Raw genomic sequence first — 23,534 nt, 5'->3', positions numbered from 1 at the left:
ATCATAATAGTGGGTGGTAAGGATAAAATAATAAATAAATGTAATCTCTGAGAAATCTAAAATTTAAATATTAAAAATTTCACAACTTTGAATAGGTCATTTGGTCAGGATAATTAAAAGAAAACTCCTTTTCATTCAAATCATTAAAAACACTTATTTATTTATTTATTATCGAAACAAGGCTATAATATAGATATTTAAATTCTATCAATAAGCCCAATATCCTATAATTTCATGTCTATTTAGAAGATAAATCTCAAGATCGAACCATTGCAGTTTAATTTTTACCCTAATTTTATGATTAAAAAAAACAGCTTTGCAATAACTTAGGAAATATTAAGGTTTTTGTAAATTAATAAAGAAAAAAAATTAAAACTTAAAAATACATGGCAGAGTTTATGTGAAATGAGCTCTTAATCGACTTTATATATTTATATATATTATTGATTTACAAAGAACAGCAATCGAATATATCAACATTTCAATTTATTAAACCAGGAACAGGAAGGAGGCAAGAGAAAGACCACGCCCAAAAACGCGACCTTTTTTTTTCCCTTCAAGACGTGATCGCTTCTTCCTTCATCCATCTCTTGTGAATCGAAGGTGAAACACCAGTAGAAGGGGATTGACAGAGCAAAGCAGATCAAAGGGGCACCTATCTACTGTAAAGCTTCGTTTTTTGGGGGTCTTGGTTGTCCATGGAGACCGGATCTCCGCTTCCTGATCCATTCGATGAATTCTTCACCCAAATCCAGGGCCGCGACTCCGACACTTACGATTACGGCGACGACGAGCCGGTCTCTCCCGCCGCCTCTAACTACTCCTCCTGTGAAGATGAAGGCTCCGAGCTCGACCGCTACTGCAGCGCCAATTCGGCCCTCGGCAGCGCCAGTCTCTGTAGCTCTGTCGGAAACTATGGCGATCTTCTCGATTTCGTGGAGGTCGATCGGTCGTTGGATAAAGGAGGCACTGCGTCGCCGAGAGAAAGGGGATCGTCCCAGTTAAATCATCCATTACCCTTGGCTGATCGAATGGAATCGTTTTCTAGAAACAGAAACCCGTCTCGGTTCCATACCCAGAATGTGGAAGTTGAGGGCCATCAAGAAGCAGTGTCGAGGAGCGAGAAAGTGGTGGACTTTTTAGCTCAGGACGCTATCTCCCTGAGGTACGGTGATGGATGTTCTGATCAAAGTTCTTTGCTTTGTATGACAGCCAGCACCGAAGAGGTGGGTTTGCTGGGAAATCTGGGATCTTCCTCTCATGTTGAAGACAAGATCATGGCAGATGCAGATGAGGGGTTCTCTTTTAGATATGCAAACTCCGATGATGAGGAATCAATGCTTGAATATGGTACAGATTTTGACAACACAACTGGTCGGCGTGAAAAGAGGATCACACAGTGCGTTGGCGAGATGCAATATCACCACACAAGTCCACTCCTTATGAATCCATCTGTGGCTTTTGGTTCCAATGATTTGGATGAGTTTCTGCATGAAAATGGTGGGCTCGGCCAAGATTGTTTCTTGATTAACCGAGATAAAATGGTTGGTCAGCAACTCGTGCTTCCAAAAAGTGAGAAAAATGTTCCATCACTGGCCATCAAACATGTGATCGAATCAATTGATATCATGGAGGAGACTGGTCAAGGTGTATCAGATGTCAACCTTAATTTTCGAGACTCTGATCAACTTAACAAGAATGGGAGAATTTGTCCCATCAACAACCCTCTAAATGAATATGAAGCTTCACAGAAAGGAAAACCTGTACAACTAGAATATGTTGTAGAAGATCAAGTCAATTCTTGTTACAAAGGTGTGAGAGATATCTGTTCCATGAATGACGGAAGCATTGCAGATATTGATGTTGGTGATCCTGCAAAAGAGCATATATCTTCTAAGTCAGCTCCTTCTAACCATATTACTGCCATGGATATTTGTTCATTTACAGCTGACCCATCTCAAAGCAAACAGTGTGTAGCTCAAGAACATGATAATGCAAAGTTTTCCAAACCAATTCCTCTTAATGACCAGAATTCAATTTTCCAGATAGAGTTAAATAGCACTTCCAAAATTGTGGATAGGAAAGAAGAGGATATCATAACAAATGAGGTCAGAAAATGTTTTTTTATATAAATTATTCAAATGAACAAAATCATTCTCCATTTGAGTTAACTTTGTCATTGTATTGCACTCTGTATTAGGTTACCTGGATGCTTTCTTTTAAAAATGCATATTTATGGTTTTTAGTATTTATTGAACCATAGTTAAATTTAATTATTCTAGAATGAGTAAAATGTGTATACAATGTTTACTTGGTCAGTTTGATCCTAAATGTGATCTACCCTTAGAAGATCACTATGGACTTACTGTACCTCTGGAGCTCAGTGATGTTTTACCATATTTTATCCTTTATCCAACTTCTCTAGGCTGTCAAAGCATCTAAATAATTTGATTCTGCCTTTTCCACTGCTCTTTTATCCAACCATCTTTAACTTCTCATTAGTGCCTGTTACTCTTCTTATATGTTGTTTCCAGATCATAGAACATTCTGAACTGAAGTTCCTAGTTTCACACTCTTTTATTGCATTTGCATATAGTGCCAATCTTTCAGTTATAAATTTCACTTGGTGTAGGCCTCAAAACTAGTGGTTGCAAGATTTGACAAATATTATATTACTTATGAGGGTTCTCAGAAAATATTATAGGCTGTTCTGGGTTGGTTTCTGGCTTTCTGCACAAGCAGTTTATAATTCTCCCTAGCTGTTGTTTTATGTCCACTTGTTCAGGATATTGCATTTTAGTCTCGGTTGTTTGTTCAAATATTTAAAGTAATAGCTGCAGGAACCGTACCTTGATTGACAACGATATACTACTAACAAATCTTGTTGATGTTGATAGCATGGTTGTAGTAATACAGTAGTAAGTATACTATGACCAAGAAATCCAATGGAACAACTTTCAGTCATTGGGAAAATTTATAATTCATGTTCTTTAACATTTTTTTTTCTAGAAAAATGTGAAAAGTTTCATTTCCTCCCTGGAGTGTACCACTGTTGCAAAATATCCCCATACAACTTTCATTTCTCGAAACTTTGTGTTTGTAGAGAGGGGGAGGGGGGTCAGTGGGTTGGGTTTGGATATTTGAACTGCTAAAGCTATCAGAAAATACGTATACTCAGCACTTAAACAAAGACTCAAAGAGTTGTACGTAAATTCTTAGTCAGCCAATGTTCTAGTTTTCCTTGAAACTTATATTGCAATAATTAGCGAGGAAGGCAACCTACTTTCTCCATTTAACAAATATCTGTCAAGTTTGCTATTATTAGTATATTATGCTTACAACACTTACTCTAATTAACTAGTAAGGTCAACATTATTTCAGTACTTAATAGTACTAATTAGTGTATCCTCCAAAACAAGCAAAACTCCATCTTTTTTAGTTAGATTTGTTTTTAAACATTGGGCCTCTAATTAACAATCAAACTGATTGGGATTTATATCTAACCCAAAATTAGATTGCATTTAAATCAACTTAAATTCTAAAGTAGTTTGCAATCCTAGAATTCCACTGAAAGGCAGTCCCTTTTGCATTAAACCACATGGTTAACAGAAAATGCCTGCTTAGTATTATTATTATTTAGTTTATGTTGGGATATAGATAGGTTCTGATCATTATCAATCAGTACATACCATCCAATTTTGATCAGTCAGGAAAATTGTTCTCTAGTTTGTCTATATTGTTGATCCAACTTCTTGATGTTATTTAAAATATGATCATTTCCCTAGTGATTTGACTTCTTTTAACAATAGGAAAAGTTTTGTGGCTTAAGCCTTGAGAGTATTACTTAATGGAACTTGAACTTTTACCAAATTTAAATATGCAATTCAGTTGTTTACATGATTAATAAATAATAATCTTCTGAAACATTAATTATTATTATACTTTGTCCCATTTTTTATAATGAAAAACAGGTTGCTAGTGATGTATATGATGAAATGGTTCTGGAAATGGAGGAAATTTTACTAGATACTGGGAAATCCAGTGGAACTAGGTCTATGGCCAGTGATGGGTATGCTTGCTATCAATCCCATCATATAAGGGACGGTAGTTCCACAGCATCTACCTCTGGAACAGATGACGTTTATCCATCTTCACAACGCACACTTAATTGGGTCGCAGTCATTGGAGCAAAACAGAGAAAAGGTGATGTTTCTTTTGGTGAAAGATTGGTTGGAGTCAAGGAGTATACTGTGTATATTTTGAAAGTATGGAGTGCTAATGATCAATGGGAGGTTGAAAGACGCTACCGTGACTTCTTTGCACTTTACCAGCAGTTAAGGGTGCTTTTTTCTGACCATGGTTTGAGTCTTCCTACTCAATGGACATTTGTTGAGAGAGAATCAATGAAAATATTTGGAAATGCTTCACCAATTGTTGTCAGCAAGAGAAGTGATCTTATTCAGGACTGTTTGCGCTCCATTCTTAGTTCTGCATACCCTTTTGGATTTCCCAACCCTTTGTTCTACTTTTTATCCCCAGGCAAGCTAACTCACAAGACTAGCTCGCTAAAATCTATAGTTCCACGGTCCCTACAAAAACTTGGGGAGGATTGGAATTCCAAGTCTTCAACTTATGATGATTCTCCAGAGGATATTACTGAATTAGGGAAGACAATACGCCTTGTGGTAGACTTAAAGCCTCAAAAGTCTATGCAACAGCTGTTGGAATTACAACATTATACTTGTGCAGGATGCCACAAACATTTGGATTATGGAAGAACATTGTTGAGGGAACTTGTTCAAACACTAGGATGGAACAAACCAAGATTTTGTGAATACACTGGCCAGTTATTTTGTGCTTCATGCCATGCAAATGATACTTCAGTTTTGCCTGCAAAAGTCTTGCATCGCTGGGATTTTTCTCTTTACCCAGTTTCTCAGTTAGCAAAAGCCTATTTGGAATCCATTTATGACAAGGTAATGTGTGAACTTATGGATGTATGTATATCAGGTTGCAAATGACTGATGTTTGTAACATATGCTTTTTATAGCATGTAGATAAGTTCCTTTGTTCTCAAAATTTACCCTCGTTCACCATATTTTGATAGTTTATCTAGGAATGTTCCTTTCTATGTTAGTTCCTGTAACACGTATAAAGGTAGTCATATTATCTACTTGAACTTGAGTATGCTTTGAGTACAAATGCATTAAATGTTAGTAATTGTCATTTTTGTTCACTATGTATATAGGTATATGTGTATATATATATCTGTGTCATGTGAATAATCCACAAGTGGTATGTAGTTGGAAAAGGATCATGAGCATCTTAGAAAGCACATGTACTATTATTATACTAGAACCAAATTTGAGAGCAAGTAAACCAAAAATGTTAATATTCAGTTATTTTGGTGATATCCCATGTTATCCTAAAGATTGAGTTGAAAAAAGTGAGACATTGATATTTTAAATAAGACACACTTTTTACAGTAAATTTGAAAACTGTTTGAGTTTAAGTGCAACCAAATTTTAGTTATCATCTGTTTTTGATGCTTAAATCTGTTCTTTATGTTGGTGATATATAGTTCAAAGAGTGATAATGAACATTTTAGATGCATTGATGGAGTACATTTTCATGTAGATCTACTTCATATTTGTATTCACATCTTTGTGCATTATATTGAGTGCTTATATTGGGGCACAGATTCTTAACAATGGGGTGCTCTTGGTATTCTGAAAATACGGGAATCTTTATATATTTTGATTACTAGGTGAAGTTCTGGCTAAATTGTTTTTAAGCTCTGTAGTGTATAGAAGCTTATGCATAGTCTAGTAACTCTAGTTTCCCTAAAGTTATACACTAGCAGTGTTTAGTATTTTGAAGCCATTGTGTTTAATCAATTGTCGTGATTTCCAGAAAAGATTCTTAGTGATGCAGATTTTAATTTCTAATACATGTTACATTTTCCCCCAGCCCATGCTGTGTGTGAGTGCGATGAACCCCTTTCTATTTTCCAAGGTGCCAGCTTTACTTCATGTTATGGGTATCAGGAAGAAAATAGCTGCAATGTTTCCTTATATCCGCTGCCCTTTCCGAATCTCCATCCACAGAGGCCTTGGTTCTCGTAGACATCTTCTTGAAAGCAATGATTTTTTTGCACTTCGTGATCTTGTTGATCTATCCAAAGGGGCATTTGCAGGCAAGTCGTTTATGAATTTATATTCATCTGAAATGAATTTTTTCATGTATATTGAAAGCAATGCCTGTGTATAGACAATTATCATGATGCCTCATGCATAGTGCCCAGAATGGTGAGCCATCTTAGGATATGGAAGAATTTTTCCAAAAACATTGAATGTTTAAGTGTGTCTTGTAAGAATTGTGATACATCAATAATGAACTAAAGGATGCATCGACAATAGAATCTAGCTATCATCAATCTCTGAAGTAATAATGAAACCGAAACAATAGCTAACGAAGAGCTGACTTGAATCCATCGTAAGGCTATTGCTTCTTTACTTGTCACCGGAAATCCTACAAGCACAGAATAATCTTCTACAGGAGTGGGTGGTGGCAATCCGTATATCCTTCTCAATGGGAAAGAAAGGAGGTCAACGAAAAAGCTCAAGAACATACCTTAATCCATGAGCATCTTCCCTTTTATGCCAAACTCATCCTATAGGGATTATTCACCTTAAAGTTAATCCATCATTAACAACCCATTAATGTTTATGAACTGAGTTATTGGATCTACATATTGAATCCACATCCATTTAATCCAAATCCCCTTTATATGCAAGTAAGCATTAGATAACTTAATTGGGGTTTAGTTTCCTTAATGACAATTAGGTGTGTGTGTTAATCTAGTGCAAGTCCACCTTATGGAGATTAAGCCCACCCATGTGGACTTAATTGAATTTAGTCCATCCATGTGGAATTAATCCTATAATCTCCCACTCAGGCTATACCTAATTCCTTATACACCACACAACCCCTTAGTTGAGTTCAACATGCAAAACTTTATGTGTTAAATACCCCTTTAATCAATTTGGTCCATTAAATCAATTAGTATAGACTAAAGAAGTCATAGCTACTGTAACTGTAACAAGACCCAACAGTACTAATATCATTAATGACATATATCAAATGTGGATGTGTAAGTACAAGCATGACACGAAATGTGATCTATAGGTGTTCATTAGTCCTCTTTATAACCCAAACCGGGTTCAAATTATATTTACCAAAACTTTATGCTAAACCGCAGTGGTAAATCATGATTCAACTTAATGACTCACATCATATTTATAACAATCAAATGCAAAACCGCAACAGTAAATATGATATCCATATGTAAAGTTAAAGTCATGGACACATATAGAAAATCTGCAATATATACATTGAGCCGAAATATGTGTTCATGAATATAGAGCATTATACAAAATACATATTTCTACATAATTGGTACTTCATCGAAAGGAAGAATCTCCATGTTCAACACATGCTGATGAAACACCTTGGGTGACAAACCCTTGGTGAGTGGATCCGCTAACATGGAATTTATCCTTATATGCTCTATCATTATTTGACCATTCTGAACTATTTCTTTAATCGTCTGAAACTTTATGTCGATATGTTTAGCCTTTGACGAACTGCGGTCGTTCTTGGAATACAATTCTGCACTTTTATTATTGCAGTTTTATTATTGCAGCTTTATTATCACAGTTAATCCTCAATGACCTGTCAATACTCCCCTAATGATTTGTAAACCTGTAACAAGGTTCCGCATCCATGTCCTGTGATTGGAAGCTTTATATCATGCTATAAACTTTGCCTTCATAGTGGAAGTGGCTATGAGTGTCTGTTTGATACTTTTCCATGATACAACCCCTCACACCATTGTGAAGACATAACCTGAGGTGGATCTCCTGCTATCTAAGCATCCGGTAAAATCGGAGTCTAAATATCTAATGATCTTCAGATGACCTGATCTTCGATATGTGAGCATGTAATCCTTCGTTCTTTGCAAATATCACATAACTCTCTTTACAACTTTCCAACACTCTGGTCTAGGATTACTCAGATATCTCCCCAACATCCCTACAATGTACGCAAGATCCGGACACGTACATACTTGAGCATACATCAAACTCCCTACTGCAGATACATAGGGGAATTGCTGCATTTCCTTAATCTCAAGTTCATGACGTGGATATTGTTTCAAGCTAAGTCTATCACCATTTGGCACTAAAGTGCCGTCGGAAGCACAATTCTTCATGCCATATTAAATGAGTACCTTTTCTATATAGGCCTTTTGTATAGTCCAAGTGTGTATCTTAAACGATCACGTACAATCTGTATGCCTTAGACAAAGGATACATCACCAAGATCCTTTATTTCAAATTCAGCGGATAGAAGTGACTTGGTTTCTAGCAGCAGACTCTTATCATTGCTTGCAAACAATATATCATCCACATAGAGAACAAGTATGATAAACGTGCTCCCACTGAATTTGATATATAAACATCGATCAATTGGATTCTCCTTAAAAATCGTATGAAGAAACCACTTGATCAAACTTCTGGTACCATTGACTAGATGCCTGCTTTAAACCATAAATAGACTTAGTTTACATACTAGGTGCTTTGAATCTCTCGACTCAAAGTTCTTCGGTTGCACCATGTATATAGTTTCCTCAATGTTTCCATTGAGAAAAGCAGTCTTAATGTTCATTTGGTGTATCTCTAGATCATAATGAACTACAAGTGTTATGATTACCTTAAGGGAGTCTTTCGTGTAAACCCACAAAAAAAGCCTCCTTGTAATCAATGCCCTTTTTTTGAGTGAATCCCTTGGCGACCAAGCGTGCCTTATATTTTTCGACATTGTCACGTGAATCCTGTTTGATTTTAAATATCTATTTACAACCAATAAGTTTCACACCTTTATGCAATTCAATAAGTTTCCATACGTCGTTGTCCGCCATAGACTTCATTTCTTCCTTCATGACTTCGATCCATTTTTCTGGATGAGAGCATTGTTTGACTTCTTGGAAGGATGTGAGATAATCTTCCAACCCAATGTCAAATTCATGCTTTTAGAGATATACATAATCACGAGACATTGTGGATCTCCTTTCTCTAATGGATCTCCTTAGTGACACTTGATCTTGAGGTGATTGGGAGTCATTCTCAGTTATAAGAGGAAATACCTCAATTTGAGATGACATACCTTCCAATTGAATTGGAGGTGACATGGGAATATCGTTGTCAACTACCCCTTTCGATTATATAGTTTCAACTGTATGTGGAATGATAATCATTTCACTATTAGCTACATCAGTAGTTACCATATTAGGATCATCAATGTTCTACTCAAATGATATTTCCCTAATTTTATCACTCCTACCATTCTCAATAAATTTGACATTTCCCGTCTTGAAAAAGGATATACTCAAGAGGTTGAAAAACTTGAAACTTCTTGAGTTTTCAAAGTATCATTTGAGTCCAATTTCCTTTTATTAGGCCTATAAGACCTAGCTTCAATTGGACAACCCCAGACATGTAGATGTCTACGACTAGGCACTCTACCTATTTACAACTCGTATGGGGTTTTTGTTATCGCCTTAATAGAAACTCTATTGAGTAGGTAAACCGCAGTCTTGAGTGTCTTACCCCACAAGGATTCTGGTAGAGAAGAAAATGCAATCATACTTCTCACATATCCTTAAGGGTCCAGTTTCATTACTCTGCTACACCATTTATTTGAGGTGCCCCAGGCATGCTCTATTGCGCCACGATACCACACTCAGCAATGTAATTCGCAAATGGTGTAGGATGTTCATCTGATGCGTCAGATCTACCATAGTATTCACTACCACAGTATGAACTTACGACCTTATCTTCTTAATAATTTGATTTTCAATTTCGGCTTTGAAGGTTTTGAACATGTACATGGATTGCGACTTCTTATGAATAAGATACAAGTATCCATATCGGGAATAGTCATCTATAAAGCTATAGAGTATGTTTGACTATTCCAAGAAGCCTTAGGGAACAATCCACATATATCCGTATGTATAAGCTCTAAGACACCATTACTCCGCCTTGAACCCTTATTACTTTTGTTAGGCATTTTCCCTTTGATACACTCAATGCAAATTCCAAAATTTGACATATCGAGGGAATTAAGAATTTCTAATGACATTAACCTTTCTAGGTGTTGTTTAGAGATATGCCTTAAACGCCTATGCCACAACATGGATGAATTCTCATTTGTGACACCACGCTTCACACCTATACTGTGCATCACAATATTATCTGTATAGGTTATAGTGTCTAATCTGTATAGTTTGTTAATCAAGAACTCGTACCAAACAAGATAGAATTTCGAAAAATACTAAACTTTCCATTTCTAAATGAACAAGTGTATTCAGATTTGTCCAAACATGAAATAGAAATCAAGTTCCGCTTAAAGGACGACACTACAAATGTATTTTTCAAATTCAAAAGTACATTTTTCCCCAAACAAACTTTAAAGACACCTATTGCCTCTACTTTTTCCTTCTTGCCAGTTCTCGTATATATGAATATTTCAGCATCAATTGACATTCGGCTCCTGAGGCAACCCTGCATAGTTATACTTATGTAAGTAGTTGCACCAATATCTATCCACCAAGTGTTAGTAGGTACAATAGCCAGGTTAACTTCTCAACTGACAAAGTTGAGAAGTATACCTTTCTTGATACGTCAGTTGACGTATATGGGCAATCCTTCTTCAAATGACCTTTCTTTTTACAAAAGAAATAAGTTAGGTCCAGATCTTGTTGCTTTTGCACCTTATGTCGAAGCCCTGTGAAAGTTGTTTACCCTTACTCTTACCATTACCCTTTTTCTTCTAGTTTGAATATTGAGATGAGGATGCATAGTGAGCACTATGAGATGTGTCACCCCTCAATTTCTCTTCTTCTTATACACGCTGAGCTATGATCTCATTTAGTGTATATTTCTCCTTTTGAGTATTATAGATAATCTTAAAAGGAGTGAACTGTATTAGGATAAGGTTCACAAGGGCACTTTCAGATATGTACAGCTTTATTGTTTTAGGCCTTGTAACCAAGTTGGACATCTCCATGATGTACTCCCTAATGTTATCCTTCCCGTTGTATCGCATGGACACTAACTTCGTAAGAAGTGTAGTAGTCTCGATCTTTTCGTTTGAGGTGAATTAGTCCGCTAATTCCTTAAGGAAGGTTTTGGCATCCTCATTCTCAATTATTGAACCCCTAAGTGATTCTGGAATAGACATCCTCATGATCATCAGACTTATGCGATTTGATCGCTATCACTTGTCAAAGATTATCTTTTTATCCGCAGTGGAATCATTAGTTAAAGGTGTAGGGCGATCATGCCTAAATACAAAGTCTAGATCCATGCAGCTTAATAAAATTGTAATATGCTCTTTCCATTATTGTGCTAGTAAGCACAGGGATATTGTTCAGATTAGGGATGTTGTTCAGATTAGCAGACATTGAGAGTACCACATAAACAAAAGAAAGAACATAGTTCAATTTAACAAACAAGGCATGTATCTTTATAGTTGTGCAATAACAAAATGCAACAAACAAAACATGCAATTATATAAGCATTAATAGAGATACCTAGTACAACATTACATTAAGTCTTTGGACTTAATTGTAATTTGCTATTGGTACTCTCCAAATAACTCATAATTACCTTCATCTGCCACATAACTCGCCTTCCTTTGGACCGATACATTATGTGCACGATATTTTATTTATAAGCTTCCTTAGTTAGCTTACATTTTAAATCATCACTCACAATGCTTCTAATCGGCCATAGTGCCCCTTTCTTTGGGTTGACACACTATGTGCATGACTTAAAAATTTAACTTAATTTGTGAGCTTCCTTAAACATATATCAGACTTAAAAATGACTTTCCTTTTGGTCAATCACCCTTAGCATGGACATACATCCCCTTATACTAATACTCCTAGCCTCCCCAATAGTTATCGCTTTGGTGATAGTACAAGTTTGACTAAGTAGCAAAAGAAAAGAAGAATCCATGAAAAATCTGTTGAAAACTGAGCTAAATTCAGTTATCAATCGATTGGTATCAGATACCAATTAATTGACACCCTTCATAATCGGTTAAGAATAGATGATAATCGATTCACATGCGTGCTAATCGATTACAAACATTGGCAATCGATTGATCATCTATTCCTAAGGTCACTGTTTGCAGTTCATTGACTCTAATCGATTGGTGGAACGTCAATCGATTCGTTGATCGATTCAAAAACCTTATATGGATAACCCAAATAATCGTAATCGATTGGTTGATCAATTTAAAAACTCTCTGTGACAACCCAAATAACTATAATCGATTGGTGAAAACCAATCGATCAACCGCTCGATTTGGAAACTCTTTGTGGGTGTCCTCAAATTCTGTAATCGATTGGCTTCTTATGGTAATCAATTGATGAACGTCAATCGATCACCCAAATGATTTGGAAATTCTCTGTTCGCAAATCAGGTTCAAGTAATCAATTGGCCCAATCAATTAGTGAACACCAATCGATTGGTAACTAAAAAACTTGATTTCTGATCGCGATTTTTCAACCCAACGAACTCTAAAACCGCGCTGCCAATCTTGTTCTTCGCGGATAATTCGAAAACCTCGATTCATGGGTTAAATCCTAACCTATCCATGCTACATTCAACGATTATACTTCAGTTTTGCTCATCTATATGGAATCAAATATAAAAATTGATGTATATGTGCCAAATCGTTGAAAAATAATCCTTATGCAAGAAAAATTGACAATAAGCTAATCCTTAGCTTTGATACCAATTGTAAGAATTGTGATACATCAATAATAAACTAAAGGATGCATCTACAATAGGATCTAACTATCATCAATCTCTGAAGCAATAATGAAACCGTAACAATAACTAACGAAGAGCCAACCTGAATCCATTTCAAGGCTATTGCTTCTTACTTGTCATCGGAGATTTTGCGCGGAATAATCTTATACAGCAGTGGGCGGCGACAATCTGTATATCCTTCTCAATGGGGAAGAGAGGAGGTCGATGAAGAAGCTCAAGAACATACCCTAATCCATGAGCATCTTCCCTTATATACCAAGCCCATCCTACAGGGACTATCCACCTTAAAGCCCATCCATTATTAACAACCCATTAATGTTAATGAACTAGGTTATTGGATCTACACATTAATCAACATCCATTTAATCCAAACCCCTTTTATATGCAATTAAACATTAGATCACTTAATTGGAGTTTAGTTTCCTTAATGGCAATTAGTTGTGTGTTAATCAAGTGTAAGCCCACTTTATGGAGATTAAGCCCACCCATGTGGACTTAATTGGATTTAGTCCACTCATGTGGACATAATCCTACATGTCTGCAATAAAGCTCCAACTGTTTTCATATGAACCTAGCAAAGGTTTGCATACTATTTCTGAGAGACATTATAATCTTTGTTAGCTTCTACCAAACCCTAGTTTATTTCTCTCTATTTTGTGATGTTACATATTGAACAGTGTTCTCTATTTTAAGTACTGTAAAATGTAAAGAACTTTGTGGCAATTATTTCAAATTGCCTTGATCATATTTTACTCTTTTAATTCATTGCACAATTTTGTAAATGGTTGTGGGTTCGTGACTTGCAAAGAGATGCTCTGGGTTGACCTTGCCTTCAGTGCACTTGTTCATTCCCATGGCAGGACACAATGCTCTCCCCTCACTTCTGGTCCATCTGGTGAAATATCTTCAACTTTAGAGATCTGAGAGGTCTTCTCGCCTGATTTAGGGAAGGATACTGACTTTTGGAGATGCATTTGGATTTGATCCTCCCTCTTTCAGAATTGTTTTCCAATCTCTTCTCAACTTTGTTGGACCCTGTTGTTTTATCTGTCACCTATGTTCCATGGTTTGAGTGGAATGTTGACTTCTCACACTTTTTTTCTGATGCCTAAATTCTAAAACGATACTTGACCTGGTTTACTCAAACAACTAAAATGACTGGCCAGATTCCAACACTTGGTACTTGTTGCAGCTGGCAGATTCTCCTCCTCTATTGCTTTCCTTCTTCTGGTATTCATTGCAACTTGCCCTTGATTTAAAGATCTGATAGCCCTTGCTTACATGCTTGCTTACATGTTTCCTCAGTGCAAGAGGACTAACATTCTTGTTAATTTCACCTTCTGGCACCACCTCAAGCATTGGTATTCTTGTTTGCTCCTGGAAGATGTTCTACAGTTGGTAGTTATCTCTCTCTTGTTGCCTCTCATGCTCTGCCCTTTCTTGTCATATCCTCATCCTCCTGACCTATCTCCTCACTGTTGGATTTCTTGTCTCGCCTTCTTGACCAAACTATTGCTTGGTGTTGGTGGTGTTGGAATGAGAATGTTTCTAGGAATGTTTTGGGTCTTCCTCGATAAACTTCGGCTGTATCTATACACATTATCATGTTATAATTTCGATGCCCTTGTTTTTACTCTTTTGGATCTGGCTGAAGTTAGTGCCCATCTTTTGGCCATGTTTTCTACCTCACTATGTTGTAATTTTTTTTTTTTTTGGATTTTTGTTTTCCTTTCGTCCCTTGCAATGTCTGGAATGAATTACTGGAGATGACCTCCTCCCTGTTTGCTCAAAAATATTTCTCTTTCGATTCAAAATTATACACTATATATAAAAAAAGAACACCAAAAAACAAGTACACAAGATTATTCATGCAACTTCCAACTTTATTAATGCAATTACAGCTACAGCTTACAACTACTAAGTTTTTGCAACGATCTGTTCGTGAGCTTCAGAATTGTGTATCTGTATCTGTTTTTTCTCTTTCTTTGCAGCACTTCCCATCATGCTAGAGACTTTATCAAACAAAATCCTCGAGCACATTGCACAACAGTGCCTTGTGTGCTATGACACCGGCGTTCCCTGTGCTGCACGACAAGTCTGTGACGATCCATTGTCTCTCATATTTCCCTTTCAGGTTAGTCTTTCTTAACTCGACAAAAGCTAGTTGGACCATTCTAGAACTGATACACTTTCTTTTTCTTCAATTCTCACTTAAAATCAATGTGGCTATACAATCATCATTCTATTTAATTCTAGTTCAGGTTTGCAACCTTTACCTTCAAGTCGATATGTTACAGTTTGGTATTCGACTCATCATTGATATGTTACAATTTTGTATTCCATTCGTCACGTCAACTTTATCCGATATCATGGTTGTTATTGGCTTTGCAGGAAGCTGAAGCTGCAAAGTGTAAATCATGTGGGTCTATCTTCCACAAACCTTGCTTCATCAAGATTGTTATCTGCCCTTGCAGTAAACCGAGCGATACAAGCAGGAACCTGAGCATCCAAGGTCATGGAAATACCGAAAAGCTATCCGATGTCTCAGTTGAACCTTCATATTCTAGTTCAGCTTCCAATCTGCTACCTAATATTATACTGAAAGCAGCATCTGACAAGATATGGAAGCCTAGAAACAAAAGCCCTGTGATTCTCATGGACTCGCTACCAAACACTTCTTTGTAACTTCAGAAACATTACTGCCTCTCGCTTGAAGTAGATGATCTAAAGAGTGGAATCAATACCACAAGGCTTTGAAAGATTGGAAAATGGCCTTTCTGTAGATTTTCAAAGGCGGTGTGCATTCAAGTGCATCAGCTTTGAAGGTTTCACTTTTCATTTCTTTGCTGGTCTTGTCGTACAGTTTGGATAGCCGAGATGCGATGTTTCAAGTGTTGTTAGTCTTGATTTTTTGGCTTATTGAAGCATGTAAATGACTGCTATATTGAAACCTTGCGTGAGATCCAAATATCAAAAGAAATTTGTTTAAGCAATCTAAAATAATATAAATGCTGGTATATATATATATATATATATATATATATATATATATAGTTTGGTTTCATTTGATCTTGGCCATCAATTCTATTTATTTTATTGATAAACATGTGTTTGGCTTAGGGTCAAACTTATTAAATTAAATTGAATAAATCAATTTTTTTTTATAAATATTTTTTTTTTAAACACCTATCCAACAACATTTATAATATAACAGTTGATTCACCCATGATAATCGATTTTTAAAATTTTAAATCTAAATCAAAATAATTAAGATTTAAAAAATATCGAATCAAACTTTCAAATTCAGTTCGTTAGGTTAATTCGATTGAATGGAACTTTAATTTGGATATTCACTCTCTCTATTTCAATAATTTTTAAATTTTTACTCAATATTTGAAAGAAAAAACTACCTCTACAAAATTAACTAAACTAATTTTTATTCAAAAATTTATTATTATTATTATTATTTAAAATAGTTATTTTAATTTATTCGATTAGTGTTGATTTTAAAAATCAATTAAATCAATTTAATCGGTATTACTCTACTGTTGTTATAAATTGATATTTTTGATAGTATTTAAAAAAAGTTTTTGTTTAAAAGTATTTTTTTTATTGATTCCGTTGGTTCGATTTCGAGATAAAATTCAGTCGGTCGGTTAATCTCACCCCTACTTACTATGCGCTGTTTTATAGTAATCCGGTCTAAACCGAAGTCCGGTTCAATTACATCGCCGTCGATCGGGTCGGATTGCACACCACCGCCTCATTCTCTTCTTCCATTTCCCAACCCGTTCACCCGAAGACTAATTAATTCTCAGAAAGAGGAGGAAGAACAAGTGCTCTTCGTCGCCGTCTCGCCAACGTCTCGCCGACGTCCTTCCGAGATCTCGATCCTTATCTCTACATTCTTAGCGTGCCGATACAATTTTTTTCTCTGTTTAGTTCACCTCTCAATCTTGTTTCCTTGTTCGATCGCTTCTCCCTTGTTCGACAGCGGAAATCTGGCGGGAATGGGTAGCGACGCCAAGGCTGGATCCTCGCCCCCACCTCAGATCCGATTCTGATCCGAGAGGACCTCGCGTCACGGGGCCGATTCAATGGCGGGCGCCGTCTCGGCGCTGTTCCTCCTCGACATCAAGGGCCGCGTCCTCATCTGGCGGGACTACCAGGGGGACGTCTCTGCAGCACAGGCCGAGCGCTTCTTCACCAAGCTCATCGAGAAGGAGGTGACTTGAGATCCGTTTCAAAACGCCGAAGTTGGCTTGTCCTGTTCATTTTTTGGCGGAAAGGTGGAATCTTGAGCTACCGCGTTTTGGTGACAGGTCGATCCGGAGTCGCACTCGCCGGTGGAGATCGACGATGGGATCAGTTATATGTTCATCCAGCACAATAATGTCTTCCTGATGACGGCTGCGAGGCAGAATTGCAATGCGGCCAGCATCCTCCTTTTTCTGCATCGCGTCGTTGATGTGAGCATTCCTTCGCGCTGATATTATTTTCTGCTCCCGGAATGACTTTGTCACTAACTGTCTTAGAGTGCTTCGATCTAGGTATTCAAACACTATTTCGAGGAGCTGGAGGAAGAGTCCCTGAGAGATAATTTTGTCGTTGTGGTGAGTGGAAAATCTATTTATTTTCCACTGCATGGTGTTTGGCGTGCCTACGCCATCTAAATCAGATCAAATCTTGTGTTTTTTTTCCTTGCTCTTTGGTGTCATATTCTACGGTCTTGAAATTGAACCATTGGCTAATATGGGCAGTACGAATTACTTGATGAGATGATGGACTTTGGGTATCCTCAATACACAGAAGCTAAGATTCTTAGTGAGTTCATTAAGACAGATGCATATAGGATGGAAGTTGCACAGAGACCACCAATGGCCGTGACAAATGCGGTGTCATGGCGTAGTGAAGGGATACGTTATAAGAAAAATGAAGTAGGTTATGTCTTCCATCATTGCAGACTCTTATCAATCACTGATTATCTAATTATCCTCTGAAAAAATGTGGTCACTTTTTTTTTTTCTCACAGGTGTTCTTGGATGTGATTGAAAGTGTAAATATACTTGTCAACAGCAATGGACAGATTATTCGTTCTGATGTTGTTGGGGCATTGAAAATGAGAACATACTTGAGGTGGATTTCTTACTCATATTTCTTTCATTTCATTTAGAATATGCTTTATGTATACTTCATTTATTTTGGGATTTGTCAGTTCGTCCTCTCCTTTTAAGTCATCTTTAAGCTTATCCTAACTTGAATTTGTTTGATTTTTTTCTTCCATATTTATCAATTGAATTTTATGCTATTGTTTATAGATATGTTATTTCAAGACATATCATCTAAGAATAAAAACCATAATGATACTTGTTATGTTTAACAGTGCAAGGCACCATCATTCACTAACTTGTATTCGGTGAACAGTTTTATAGATAATAGCTTATATGACCTAAGCAGAAAAGTACTCTACGTGATTTCTATTGAACCTTTTCTTATTTTTCTTGAAAAAGTTGCTGGCATCTGAGTGTTGGGTTTATGTGCGCATGAGAATTATTTTAAATACCCTAAGGACCTTACGTCGTACACCCCGTGCACATCTAAAATTTTTTTTCAGTTTGATTTTTTTTTTTTTTTGCATTTAGAAGTTATCATGCATAGCCTTGGTTATGTGTAACCAAGGTTACAGTGAATAAAATATAACCTAATATTGTTTGATTTAATCCTAGGTAATACTATAATCTAATTTTACATTTATTATTATATTACCCTTGGTTCAGTCCTAGATACTTTTCCAACTAAATAAATTTAATATTTGATTAATTTTTTTAGAATACATAAAATAAAATAAAATTAATAATAATAATCAACTCCATACACCCCGTGCACACCTAAAACTTTTTTTCGGTTTGATTTTCTTTTTGTTGGCTTAATGCTATAACCCAACCCCTAAACCCTAAGAGTGCATTTGGAAGTTATCATGCATAACCTTGGTTATGTGTAACCAAGGTTGCAGTGAATAAAATATAACCTAATATTGTTTGATTTAATCCTAGGTAATACTATAACCTAATTTTACATTTATTATTATATTACCCTTGGTTCAATCCTAGATACTTTTCCAACTAAATAAATTTAATATTTGATTAATTTTTTTTAGAATAAATAAAATAAAATAAAAATAAAAAAAATAATAATCAACTTGTTTACTAGAAGTAAACAAAATTATTTGATAGAACATAAAAAAAAACCTAAAGAAAATTCTGAAGAATGCATACCTCAATGCCTTCCCTCTCCCCTTCATCTCCGGCTTCTTTCTTTGTCCTCAAGAATGAAGGAGGAATCAGTCAATGGGATTCTGGTGAGAACAGAAAAAAAAAACAAAAATAAAGTGTGAAGTACAATGAAACACTAGCGGTGGAGATCAGAAACTAAGATATTTTTTTCAAATGGTTCACGCGATGTTGAGGGAACGTTTAGGAGGAAGGAGACCTTAATGTTGAAAAATGCATACCTCATTGTCTTCCCTCTCCCTTCAGTTTAGTCTTGGTTTCTTTGTCCCCAAGAACAAAGGAAGAATCGATCGATGGGATTCTAGTGAGAATGAAAAAACATAGTGAGAATTGGACAAAGAAATGTTAGCAGAGGAGAACAGAAACCAAGATCTTTCATCGTTCGCGCGAGGTTGAGGGAAAATTTAGGATGAAGGAGACCTCAATGTTGAAAAGTGCAACCCTTATAGTCTTCTTGCTCCCCTTCTTCTTTGTTTTGCTTAGTTTGTGTAAGTACCCCGTAATGGTTTTGATATGATCAATCAAGTCAAGTTAGGTCTTGTTGTTATTTTGATACCTTGTGTCTAAGTGTGCATGAACTAAGGAGCACAGTAAGTCGAGTGAAAGACGCAACTAGCGAGAAGGATGACATGGGAAAGAGCCGATGGGCTCGGTGTGTTTGAGGGACGAGGCGCTGCGGAAGAGTACGTTGGCGGACGAGAAGGAGGCGCGCAATATTTCCGAGGGACGAGAAGTCGGAGCAGAAGACTGTTCGAAGGCCGGAAAATGAGTTCGGGTGAGCTCTATTCCGGATCGTCAAAATCACCCAAGTAAGCGAAGCCGGAGCGGAAGACCTGAACCAATGCGAGCGGAATAGGAGCGGAAAATTGGGACCGAAAGTCAACATTTTGTTGACTTTTTGGTCCGGCCGCTCGGACGTAAAATCTCAGCCAAATGCAACGTGGCGCGTTTCATTGCGACAAGGATAAAGTTTTATCCCACAAAGGCTTTAAATCCTAGTAAGTCAGAACAACACTTGTAAATGATTCCTCTTTAATTTTGTTCTGTAATTAATTACTTCAATTGCTGTAAGAGGTTTCTCCTCCGGAAGGAGATTGTTTAGTCAGCTTCAATTTCCTTGGATTAGCAATCCCCTGATTGCAAACCAAGTAACCCTTTTGCGCCTCTTCTTTTAATCAGTCTCTTATTTCTTTTATGCAAGTGTCTATTCTAATCGAGCTTTAAGATCGAGAAAGGGGACTTTGTTTATTTTTATTGTGTAGGCTATTCACCCCCCTCTAGCCGGTCGCCAAGGGACCAATAGTTTGTCCCTGAGAACGCAGGAGGAGGAATTGGTCGGTGGGATTTTGGTGAAAGGTGCAAGGGCATCGAGATAAGGCAATTTTAACATTCCATTGGAGCATTTTACGCATTGGCGGTAGGGGCCAGTGATGGCGGGAGGGGGTCGATAATGACATTCTTGGAGAGGTCGAGATTCTGGAGGTGGGAGACATCGCATGCAGCAGCAGGGAATGCAACGGAGAGGAGGTTATCGTAGAGTAAGACCGGGGAGGTTGATTTTGGGAATATTTTTCTGTTAACCCCGAAATTGTCAAAAACCACCCATTTTGGCGGTTTCCCAGTTTTGATGACGTTTGCTGACGTGGTGGAAGTAATGGATTACTCAGGAATCGTTTATCACCTAAACCAAATAGGGTATAACCTTGGTTTGATAACCAAAGTTATTAACGATTATCCCAACCAAATACACCCTAAAGGTAAAATCTTATTAGCATAACCGCGAGCTTAAAAAAAATAAACAAAAAAATCCAAAAAAAGAAAGAAAAAAACGTTGCTTTGAGAGGCGCGAACGACATCTATAGGGTTTGGTCCTCAACATAGTGTATATATATATATATATATATATATAGTCGTGTTATGCTACACAACGCATGTGGGCACCTCTCATGTGGGGAGGCACCTCCGCGTGTGAGAGGCGTTCACACGCATTGTGCAAGGTATCAACGGCGTGTGTGCGTGTCCAGATGCCTGAATTTAATTTTTTTTTAATCAACATTTCCTTAAAGAAACAATATACCCGGTAAGTATTTAAAATTTTTAATTTTCCACACTATAACTCAAGAGGGAAGCATGAACCCTAGAGGGAAAATCTTATTAGCTTAAACCCATTATAACTCAACCCCTAAATCCTAAAATCTTAAACCCTAAATACATATAATATACCCAGTGACTATCTAAAATTTTTAATTTTGAATACTATAACCCAAGAGGGAAGCCTAAACTCTAGAGGAAAAATTTTATTGACTCATACTCATTATAACCCAGCTTTTAAATCCTAAAATTTTGAACCCTAGATACATATTATATACCCTAAAAAATAAACAAAAAATAAAGATTAACATCGTGATATCACAGTTTATCCTTGTAACAACCTTTATCTATGAAGGCGAGTAGCAATCCCCAGAAAATGTGTTAGACAAGATTAGGAGTTGTACTACAGAAGTAATTTGGATGATGAAGTAATTTGTAGTGGCTTTATCAAATGATTGTTGAACAATGGATCGCAGATGTGCTTTTATTCATACTACTGCCTCAGATGTTGTAATTTCTTCAATTTCTTACCATGAGTAAGGGTTATTTGATTATTTCTGCTAGAAATTGATATATTATTATTGTTTCTCTTTCACAAAAGGTAGTGAACTGGAAGGTATGTATCATTTGATAAGTCAATGTAAACGTAGTTCATGTGGTGAGCGAAACATAGAATATCACTCAGACTAAAATCGCATATTTGTGAAATTGGACTCTAAATAACAGTTCATGCCTAATGTATGCAGTGGAATGCCTGAATGTAAACTAGGGCTCAATGATCGGGTACTTTTGGAAGCTCAAGGGCGGACAGCTAAAGGAAAAGCTATCGATTTAGATGATATAAAGTTTCACCAGTAAGCTGGTCTTTTCATTCTCTTATATGCTTTTTCTTCAACCTTTTTTTTTCTATCAAGGGAACCTTTTGACTCTTCAGCTGAATGTCAAGGCAATATTTGTTAAGTATTGACATTTTCATACTATCATTTAAGGTGTGTCCGCTTGGCACGGTTTGAAAATGACAGGACAATATCATTCATACCACCAGATGGGTCCTTTGATCTAATGACATACAGACTTAGCACTCAGGTTAACATTATTCTTTTGCTGTATGGAAATAAATGTGAATGTTTAGGCATTCTTTATCTTATTCATAACTTGTCATCCTGATTATTCAGGTGAAGCCTCCAATTTGGGTGGAAGCTCAAGTCGAGAGGCACTCACGAAGTCGTATAGAGATAACAGTTAAGGCAAGAAGTCAGTTCAAGGAAAGAAGGTACTAGCTGAGTTCATGGACCAAGATAACTACTATTTCACTTGTATCGAAACATCTTTTTCTGAAGAGCATTTTATCATCATTTCCTTACCCTATTAGCACTGCAACAAATGTGGAAATTGAGCTGCCTGCACCTTCAGATGCCACCAATCCTAACATCCGGGCATCCATGGGTTCTGCTTCATACGCTCCTGAAAATGATTCACTGGTCTGGAAAATAAAATCATTTCCAGGCGGCAAGGTACGATGCAATTATTTTCGACCGGCCAAATGATCCCAGATCTGACTTTCTGTCTAGTTCATATATACACATATTGACATCAGTGTTTTTTACGAGGACTTAGGAATACATGTGTAGGGCAGAATTCAGTCTTCCCAGTATAACTGCAGAAGATGCTACTGCAGAGAAAAAGGCTCCTATTCGTGTGAAGTTTGAGATCCCTTATTTCACTGTCTCCGGAATTCAGGTACTTTTCTTCTTCACAACTTCTTACTAGGGTTTATAAATCATTAGATAACGATCATGGCATCAATTGCTCAGGTTCGATATCTGAAAATTATTGAAAAGAGTGGATACCAAGCCCTTCCTTGGGTGAGATACATAACGAAGGCCGGTGAATATGAACTTAGACTCATCTAAAAACACTCATCTGCTGTTGGACTTTCGGAAACAATATAAGACTTGAAGATTTCAGGATTCTATTGCATGGATTCACCTCGAGTTTGTAGATTTATCAATCAAATGTTTGATGTGTGCATAGGGTGGTCAATCAGCAAGTTGTTGGTTAAATGATTTTTTTATTTTTTAATTTTGGAATGATTGATCTTCTTCTTCCTTGAGAGAATGTATCCATAGCTTACATACACTTGTTCCTTATTCTTCTGATATATGCAAGTAACAGAAAATGTTTTGGGATATAATTGTCTCAAGCCTAATAAATAATTTTATACTATATTTTATCGAATGATGTTCGACGG

General features: G+C 36.7%; 2 protein-coding genes across 2 annotated transcripts; both read left to right on the top strand.

The window, feature by feature from the left end:
• The first annotated feature begins 472 nt into the window (after positions 1 to 472).
• Positions 473 to 15,895, top strand: LOC121975901. Its single transcript, XM_042527829.1, has 5 exons — positions 473 to 2,108; positions 3,972 to 4,976; positions 5,971 to 6,196; positions 14,894 to 15,036; positions 15,294 to 15,895. Exons 1-5 carry the CDS (start codon positions 699 to 701, stop codon positions 15,585 to 15,587), a joined length of 3,078 nt encoding a protein of 1,025 aa, XP_042383763.1. The 5' UTR covers positions 473 to 698; the 3' UTR covers positions 15,588 to 15,895.
• Positions 15,896 to 16,678: 783 nt separating this feature from the next.
• Positions 16,679 to 23,477, top strand: LOC121975900 (AP-1 complex subunit mu-2-like). The gene is made up of 11 exons (XM_042527828.1): positions 16,679 to 17,128; positions 17,225 to 17,371; positions 17,453 to 17,515; positions 17,663 to 17,839; positions 17,935 to 18,038; positions 22,030 to 22,137; positions 22,273 to 22,369; positions 22,459 to 22,556; positions 22,656 to 22,797; positions 22,901 to 23,023; positions 23,098 to 23,477. The coding sequence occupies exons 1-11, from the start codon at positions 17,000 to 17,002 to the stop codon at positions 23,194 to 23,196; spliced, it is 1,287 nt and encodes a 428-aa protein (XP_042383762.1). The 5' UTR covers positions 16,679 to 16,999; the 3' UTR covers positions 23,197 to 23,477.
• Positions 23,478 to 23,534: the final 57 nt, after the last annotated feature.

Source organism: Zingiber officinale, chromosome 4B, assembly GCF_018446385.1.
Source record: "Zingiber officinale cultivar Zhangliang chromosome 4B, Zo_v1.1, whole genome shotgun sequence".
Lineage (NCBI taxonomy): Eukaryota > Viridiplantae > Streptophyta > Magnoliopsida > Zingiberales > Zingiberaceae > Zingiber > Zingiber officinale.
Note: the sequence above shows the minus strand (reverse complement) of the source record. Positions and strands in the feature narration are given on the sequence as shown.